This window comes from Cajanus cajan, chromosome 2, assembly GCF_000230855.2.
Source record: "Cajanus cajan strain Asha chromosome 2, NIPB_CcT2T_4, whole genome shotgun sequence".
Taxonomy (NCBI): Eukaryota; Viridiplantae; Streptophyta; class Magnoliopsida; order Fabales; family Fabaceae; genus Cajanus; species Cajanus cajan.
In genome coordinates, this window is record NC_138518.1 from 11,288,091 (window position 1) to 11,297,517 (window position 9,427).

General features: G+C 32.1%; 1 protein-coding gene and 1 long non-coding RNA gene across 5 annotated transcripts; both read left to right on the forward strand.

The window, feature by feature from the left end:
- The first annotated feature begins 322 nt into the window (after positions 1-322).
- LOC109814276 (receptor-like protein EIX2) lies at positions 323-5,617 on the forward strand. 4 transcript variants are annotated; one of them, XM_029274547.2, is made up of 2 exons: positions 323-3,427; positions 3,567-5,617. In XM_029274547.2, exon 1 carries the CDS (start codon positions 494-496, stop codon positions 3,422-3,424), a length of 2,931 nt encoding a protein of 976 aa, XP_029130380.2. In that variant the 5' UTR covers positions 323-493; the 3' UTR covers positions 3,425-3,427; positions 3,567-5,617. The 4 variants fall into 4 exon arrangements, 2 of the variants coding, with proteins under 2 accessions (XP_029130380.2, XP_020234250.2); XM_020378661.3 differs by having other exon boundaries at positions 4,445-5,617; XR_003805552.2 differs by having other exon boundaries at positions 324-4,201; positions 4,445-5,617.
- Positions 5,618-6,689: 1,072 nt separating this feature from the next.
- LOC145954149 (uncharacterized) lies at positions 6,690-8,629 on the forward strand. The gene is made up of 2 exons (XR_014431309.1): positions 6,690-7,343; positions 8,265-8,629. It is a non-coding gene; the product is annotated as an uncharacterized LOC145954149 (long non-coding RNA).
- Positions 8,630-9,427: the final 798 nt, after the last annotated feature.

Genomic DNA, 9,427 nt, shown 5'->3' on the forward strand with positions numbered 1-9,427 from the left:
AATTGGATCAAGAACTACACATTATTGCAGATTCTCGTAATGATCCCCTCTTTCCATTAGTATTAATTTGAACTTTCAACGTTCCAACCATACTAAAAGCAATTCACTGCACAAAGTCTTTCGTATTACATGACCGACAATTGAGTCAAGTAAATATTATTTTTAAACACAATGCACTACTGTGTCTGTTAATTTGGAACAATTTACATTAGAAATTAAGGGCCATCAATCACGCGTTGGTTTACTGCAAGGGACCATTTTCATTGGTTTAAAATGGTAAACCATCATCAATAATAGTAACAAACTAAAACAGTATATTTAAGAAACATTTTTCATGGACGACTTGATGTTAGCTTCTTTTACTTGTTGTCTATAAATAGCCCATATGTAACTAGATTTTACATCAGAATTCAGTAGACACATCGATCACTTTTACATTCTTCTATTTTAATATTTCAGAAAAACATTTTCATGGTAATTTGAGTTTATCACCATGTTTAGTTGCAGGTTTTGTCTCTTCAGCTTGGTGTCTGTCTTATGCATTTATTTATGCGTTGGAAGTTCCCCTACCAAGAAGTGCGTGGAGATAGAAAAACAAGCTCTTCTCAAGTTGAAAGATGGTTTCTTTTATGGAGGAGACATTCTATCTTCGTGGAACAGTGACGATTGTTGCCAATGGAAAGGAATTTCTTGCAATAATTTAACTGGCCACGTAACCAGGTTGGATCTGCCACAACATTCATATAATGCAAGAAGTGAAGATTTAATCTTTCTTGCAGACGCAATGCCAACTGAGAAAACTTACAATATTCCTAGAGGATTGGGTGGTAAGATAGATTCTTCAATATGTGAATTACACCATCTCACTTTCTTAGATCTCAATTATAATGGCTTAATAGGAGAGATTCCAGCATGCATTGGTTCACTTGGTCAATTAATAGAGTTGAAACTTGCTTTGAATGGACTTGATGGTTCCATTCCTCACACTCTAGCAAACCTTTCCAATTTGCAAAATCTTGACCTTGGGTATAATCATAAATTGGATGCAAATGACCTTGAATGGCTTCCTCTGCTTTCTAATTTGAGGTACCTTGATCTCTCACATGTCTATCTTGGTAGTGCTATTGGTTGGCCATCATCAATAAGTAAAATCCCTTCTCTATTGGAGCTTTATTTAAATGATTGTCACCTCTCTCAAGTCGATCCTAAATCTTTCTCCCACATTAATTCTTCCACTTCTCTTCGAATGCTTAGTCTATCTGAAAATAATTTTAACTCTTCAATTTTGTCATGGGTGTTGAATGTCAGCAAAGTCCTCACAGTTCTTGATCTCTCAAACAATGAACTTGATGGTAGCCAAATAAAGTTCTTTCAGACTTTATGTCAAATTAAGGAGTTGTACTTGGGTTCCAATAAACTGTCTGGCCAACTTAGTGACTACTTACCAGAAATGTGTTTTGCACAACATGATCTAGAGGTTTTGGATCTTGAACACAATCCATTTAGCAGCGGGTTGCTTCCTGATTTTTCATGGATTTCATCCTTGAAGAGACTATCACTCAAAAATACCAATATTGTTGGGCCATTATCATTTGATAACTTACCTCGCCTTAAAGCTTTGGATCTTAGTTTAAACCATCTGAATGGATCATTGCCTATATTCGAGGTCACTAAATTTGCATCATTAGAATTTTTGGATCTTTCCCACAATGAATTGAGTGGGACACTTTCATATACTATTGGCCAACTTTCTAAACTTTGGTTCTTGTCAGTCTCTTCCAATAAGTTGAATGGGATCATTAGTAAAACACATCTGTTAAGCTTGTCAAAATTAGAGATATTGGATTTAAGTGGAAATTCACTTTCTTTTACATTGAATCCAAATTGGGTACCTCTTTTCCAACTACGATACTTCCTAGCCTCATCATGCATTTTGGGGCCTCAATTTCCAATGTGGCTCAAATATCAAAGGAAACTTTTGGTGTTGCAAATCTCTAATACCAGTATTATGGATACGTTTCCCAAATGGTTTGGGGACATATCATCAAGTTTGTCATACTTAAATGTTTCCCATAACAAACTGAGTGGAGTCTTGCCAAGTATAAAAACGGGTCTTATGAGTAAATGGGATTTTCGTTTCAACAATTTGTCTGGTTCACTACCTCTTTTTCCTCCAAATGTATACAGTTTGTTTCTCTCAAATAATATGTTCTCAGGGTCTGTATCTTCAATTTGTTCAATGTCGCCAATGTTTTTAACTTATCTTGACCTTTCTAGTAACTTACTAGCAGGGCCACTTCCAAATTGTTGGGACAAATTTAAATATTTATGGGTTTTGAATTTGGCAAACAATAGTTTATCGGGGAGAATACCCAGCTCATTTGGCACTTTAAAGGAAGTTCAGTCGATACATTTAAATAACAACAACCTTTCTGGTGAAATTCCATCTCTAGCTCCTAGTATAGACTTAAGATTCATTGATTTTGGGGATAATATTCTTGAAGGAACATTACCAACATGGTTTGATGTTTTGAATGATTTGACTGTGTTGCGTCTACGAGGCAATAAGATCCAAGGAAACATACCCACAAGTTTATGTGATATAACAACTCTTCAAGTATTGGATCTCTCTTCAAACAATATAACAGGGGAAATACCACAATGCTTGAGTCACATAAGTGCATTGTCAGATGTGGAGTTTCGAAAAGAAAGCTTTTCCCATTACATATATGAAGCCATAATATTTAATTCTATTCAAATTGGCTTTTTTGTTGATGAAACGACATTGATATGGAAAGGAGAAAACCAAGAATATGGGAAAATTCTTGGACTTATGTCAATCATCGATCTTTCTGATAACCACTTAATAGGAGATATACCCCAAAGCATAACAACACTTAAGGCATTAATTGCCTTGAATCTTTCAAGAAATAATCTCACAGGATTCATTCCCGACAACATTGGTGATATGAAAATGTTGGAATCACTTGACTTGTCCAGAAACCATCTTGATGGTAGAATGCCAACAAGCTTTTCAAATTTGAATTTTCTGAGTTACATGAACTTGTCTTTCAACAACTTATCAGGAGAAATTCCAATAAGCACTCAACTTCAATCTTTTGATGCCTCCATGTATGTAGGGAATGTTGGGCTTTGTGGCCCACCACTCAAAAAACAATGCACAGGTGATAACAATGGAATAATTGGTGAGAATGACACCCATGAATACATGAACTTTGGATTTTACATCAGCCTTGGGTTAGGATTTTGTGTTGGATTTTGGGGTGTTTGTGGAACTTTATTTCTAAATAGCTTGTGGAGACATGCCTATTTTCAATTCTTCAACAACATATATGATTGGTTATGTGTTACAATTGTTGTATTTATCAACAAAATAAAAAGGAGACTCCAAATCCAAGACTAGAAGGTAATAGTGATTCATTGCTTATTATGCACAATGTAATTTGTTGAAAAAGAAAAGTTAAAAGTCTATTCATATCAATGCTTGTTGAGATGATGATTTTCTTCTTTTTAATTTTTGGTTGGTGTAGCTCTTTCTGAGATAGTGATTTTGATGGAGGACCATCCATAGAGAGCTTATACTTGAAGGCCATTGGACCTTTAAGTAGGTTCATGGTTAGGAGATTAGAGGAGGCTCAGAGGAGGTGTTTTTAGACCTATGCTCTACATGAACATTGAGTATAATTCCTTTTTTTAGTCTCATAGTCTCTATTATACATACCTTGTGTAGTTTGAGTTCTTGTACCTTGTATGTAGTAGATACTTGTATAGACTTATTTTTAGCTTTGTATTTGTAAGGCACCCTTATTTTTCTTTTAGGTCATACCTTAGGATTTTAAGGTATGTTGCTTGGAGGCTTTTACTTCATTTGACCTTGTATTAAGGGCATAGGTTTTCATATTTTTAGTTTCAGTAGTGGGGTGGCAAATAACAAATGTGTAGGTGAAGCTAGCAATTGGGCCTTTAGTGGGCCTAGGCCAAATTTTACATATTAAGTTTGTTTTTCTCTATTTAATCCAAGGAATTCATTTAGTTGGGTCTCACCTAAACCAATTCCAAGATTTTTGGATTGGATTAGACGAAGAAAAACAAGCATGGCTGCCTAGCTCTCCTTTGGCTGAGTTTCCTTGTCAGCTTCTCCAACACATGCACTTGCCTCTTGGCTAGACAAGGGGACAAGGTAACACTTGACACTCTATGATTGGCTAATCTAGATCTAAGTGTCCCTAACTTGCCTCTACCTTATCTAGCTTCCACTACAAGCTTCTCCACCAGTATATATACATTATATTGTTTCACTTGTAAAACTGACTTTTGGATGTTATATGAGATTTGGTCGAGTATTCTACTTAGAATTCTCTCTCTCAAAAGTCTAAATTCTCCTTTTGATTTGCTTCTAATTCTTTTATCCTCTTCTTAACAGTGTGGTGAGAGTTAAAGTGGTTTATCTTCTAACTTGAAATGACACCACTTGAAGAAAGTTCTTCACCTTCTAAGGTGGAACTAGAGGTCTTTCCCTCCATTAGAGACCTTGAAGAAGCTTGAGGAGTATCAAGAAACAAAAGATCTAGGAAGGAACTTGAAGGAGAAGCCATATCAATCTGGTTGCTCCATAAGGTTTCCATCATTTGGTATCATAACAAGGTCTTCTTGGTAAACACTTTCCTTAAGCTTCCTTGTATGTTTTGGTTCAGTTAAAACACTTTTGTTTAGTGTCTTGATTCGTGCTATATGTTTTGTTCTTGATTGTATAGTGTTTGTATGGTGTAGAATTGTTCTTGTGTCACAACTATAAATCTATAGAACAATTCAATTTGTCTTGCATATTTTTTTATTCATACATCAATCTTTGTGAATCAGTCTTGTTATGTACCTTTAAGATATTTTTGTATCTACTCTTTGTTTGCATCTCTCTCTCATATTGGACATTCTAAATACAGGAGAGGATGCATATTCAAATTTAACCTATATCGATATAATAAATTATTTATAATTATATTAAATTCATATCGCGCTTTATTAATTTGACACAACTTTAAAACAAATCTTACATGCTACCACATCAATACACTTAAATTTGCCATGTCAATTAAACAACTTATGTGTCATTTTGTAATCTTTTCCTCATTCTAATTTCTCTACCCATGGAAACCTAAAAGCCTTAATCCACTTAGGAGGCAATACTTACGTCCTACAAGATTTTAAGAGGCAACACTTGTGATATGTTACATGGATGAGGAAGCACCTACGTTGCCATTGTCAAAATCATGCCTCAATGATGAAATTGAACAACCAAATGTGGTACGGAAGTGGAATGTGGACTTTGGGAGAGTCACATGATTGACATGAACTTCAAGGGAATTGTGAAATTGACAGGGAGAGATTATGTGGGCCAGTAGATTCTTTCACATAAGTCACATTTTTGTGTAAATAGATCAAACGATCTAAATAGTGTGGTACAGAGGAGTGCATACTTTGGAAGAGTTGTAAAATTTATGACAAGAAGTTATGAGTGTGATTTGATTCTTTCACATTGTAGCATAGAATTCCAAATGTTTAAATTTATTGAATTGAATTAAAATGTTGGAATTTGATATTTTGCTAGCTCATTTTGATGGACTTGGGTGTTTGTTCATGAAGTTAATGACAAACAATACGATCAAATATGTTGAGCTCAAGGGTTATGGTTTGACAATGTCTGATAGCACTACTACATTTAATATCTTTAGCAATATTTGTCTCCTTACATTTATTAAAATGTTACTATAAGTTAAGTTAATAGGATATTGCAACATTGTTTTCTTTTTTAAACAAATGTTACTATAAATAGAATAAATTTTTTTTATCTCAATATTGTTCTTTCTTATTATTTCCCAAAATTAAATCTCACATCAAGAAAAAGAATGACATATAATGAGTATACTTTTAAATCTTTAATTATTTTGCAAAATTAAAGTTGCACATCAAGTAAAATAATGATACATAAACATTATATATACTAGTGAGGTCAAGGCACTCCATGCCTTTATATTTAAAAAAAATGAAAATTGAGATTAGAAATAAAGGTAGTTAAGAATTTGAGTATTTAAGTGGTTAAAAGTGATTAACTTATTTGAATATGGTTAGGGTTAATTTCTAATATTTTTATTACTTAAAAATTTAAGAGGCACTTTGTGCCTCTTAATATTTATTTTTTAAAAAAAATAGTAGAGTAGGTAATTATTGAAAGATAGTGGTATTTATTAAAAAAATATTTTAATATTTTTAATAATAGAAAGGTACAATAGTTTATCAAATGTGAAGACTAAAGGTTACCTAAAGCGATATCTTTTTTATATATTAGTATAGATTCATAAAGTAAAACATAAGATAAATGATTTTTGATATGTAATATAGATTTAGTGATTGAAGTTAGCGGAAAAATACATAGAAGGGGGGGTTAAATATATGTGCGTATATGAACAAAGGAATCTTAAAAACTTTTTCGCAAGATAGCTCCTCTTTGTCCAGTAAAATAATGTTAAAGAATCTTAACCTGGAACTGCCTAGAGTTGATTCAACAAAATACTTTTCTTGTCTGGGAATTTATCGTTTGCTTTAGGGAAATGCTTCTTAAATGAAAACCGTTCTTTTCAAATAACGAATTGAATTTATCGTACTTTTCTTGCATTAAATGTTGCTTCCTGTTCATAGACATTGCATGAATTCTTCTTGCCTTGTTAGTAGCTGTGTCTGACTTTAGCAGAGACCTAGGAACCTTTTTGTCCTTTTCTGGTTGCGTAGCTATGGAGTGTTGTCCTTATCTGAGAAAGTAATGTACTTTTTCTGACACATGCATGCTTTTACTTCTACGCTTAATTTTCTCTTTCTTTTCTTCTTCTATTTCTTGCGCATTCATTTGAGAGCTTTTGTGTGGTCTGCATTGATTTGTCTTTTGAGACTTGATTCTTTAAATGCTTGCATGGTAATCTTTGTCTACGTCTGTTAGTCCTGTGCATCTCAATCTTGACCTTTGTCTTAGTCTGATCATTATGATAGGTGGACAAACTTTGTTTCTGTCTGGAATACTTTTTAGTCTGTGTTGTCCTACATCTGATATGTTGTTGAATTGCTTTTGATCTTGGACCAACCTTCGTCTGAGTCTCTATGTTGCGCTTTAGGTTGTGCTTGACACACTTTTGTCATGTTCTTGATTTGGCCTTGTTGGACACTTGTGTTGGCCTTTCGTCTGAATTGGGATCATGCTTAGTCTCAATGCTTGATCAATTTCCTTCTGGTGCTTGAAGCTTTTACCCTTTATCTTGGTTCTGGCATAGGGACTGGTACATGCTCTATTCTTCATCTTGGTTGTACTTATGTTTTTCTGAAACACTAACACACTTGTTAGGAATAACAACATGTATTATATTTGTCTCATTCAAAACCTTATTGGGAATTTCTTCGTCTGATTTAACAGTGATGACTGACTTAAGATATCTTCTCTTGTCAAAAAAAAACTTAAGATATTTTCAACCTTAAAGAACTTATAGACAAAAGTCATAAAGTATAAAGAGTAGTACAACATATACTAATACCAATTATCATTTAACAAAGTTTACTAAAACAGAGCAACATTATTAAAATGTTGCAAAATACCACTTTGGTAATATTTTTAAAACGTTTCCTACAATGTTGCTAAAAGTCTTTAATAACTATGTCATTGGTACGAAACATTTATGGTCAAAAGTAGTGACTAATCTCCATTAAAGACCATGAAAAAGTGAATATTTTTTTTTCAACATAGTTTATTTCATACCTAATGCTAGAAATTTAACCTTATATAACTTGGTTAAGGAATACAAGTTGTTACCACTTGTTTCAACCAATATTGGTTTGATCATTGTCATTTTATGTCATGTGATAGTATAAAATTGGAAATTGATTAAGCACCTTTAAACATTAGTACTAAGTATTAACTAGAAACTACAAGGCTAGTTACTCTAAGTGAATTCAATTAAACTAATGTTCTATATATTTAAGTAGTTTTTATATTCTGTTAATTCTGTGTAACATTTTTTTTTCTAGTTATATATCTCCTAAATACTAATGTAGTAGCGTTTACTTTTTAATGGATTTGGAAGGTCTAGAATTTAATTTATAATTGTCTATGTATTGTCTTTTTTCATACTAGACCTTTTCTTTGTGGACTACATTCAACAACATGATCTGATGGTAGTCATTTTATTTTTATATACAATACAAAGATTTGCTTTGAGAGAGGGTGGCAAAATAGTTGGTGCAAGAGTTGTCTCCAAAGTGTTTGGCTGGTTGCCTAGGATGTTGATCAACGTTCTACAACATTTTAGGTGAAATCTACAATGCTCTTGGACTTCATTCGGTTCATAGGTAGACTAACAAAATAAAGTATGTTTTCATGTTGTCCATGGGTAGACAATGTGGTTTGAACCATTGGATTTTTGTTGGGTTTAATCAATAGCTGATATTATTCATTGTTTACTAGAAATACTTATTGTATTATTTATTTAACATTTTGTTTAATGTAAATGATTGTTTTGCTCCAACACTTGTTGTGATTTGTTTGAGAATAATTGAAAGAACAATATTGACATTTGTTTTGTGAAATCAACATCTTGGTCAAAACCCTTGATGTTAGAAATAGATTTTTTAGGCCTTAACTATTGAAGTGAAAGTTGTCCTCATTTTTGTCCATGATTCATTTAGGGGAAGCAATGAAAGATGGAAAATGAATATTATTATTCCCCGAGAAAATTGTAGTTGACGTTGTTCACTATAATAAAAAATGATTTTAATAATGATAATATTTGTCACTATAATCTTATAAAATTGTCACTACATATATCTTGTGACAACATTTTGATTTGTCACCAATTATCACTAATACGCAAGTCACTATTTCATTAGTGACTATTTTTTAGATGTCACAAATAAAATATTTGCTGTGATAAAAATATTGTCACTAATACTCATACACAATAATGACAAAATCATGTTGTCACAAGTATACGAGACTATATAGTGACAATTTAATCATCACTACTAAAAATTATTAATAATAATAAAGTATTATTATTATTGCTATTAAATGTCAATATTTTGTCACTGATTATTAATTTTAATTGATAGCATTTTATAACTATTTTTTTTATAATAATTTATATTATTTGATTATCATTATTTATTTAATTAAAAAATAATGCACTCGTCACTTTTTTAAATGTTAAAATAAAAATGAATTAAAGTAAATACACGATTAAATAATTCAAATATAACATTAATATATATATATATATATATATATATATAATACAGTACATGTAAAATAATGAACTAAAACATAAAAATATTTATTAGAGTAAATACGTGAGTATTGGACACAAGTTAAAAC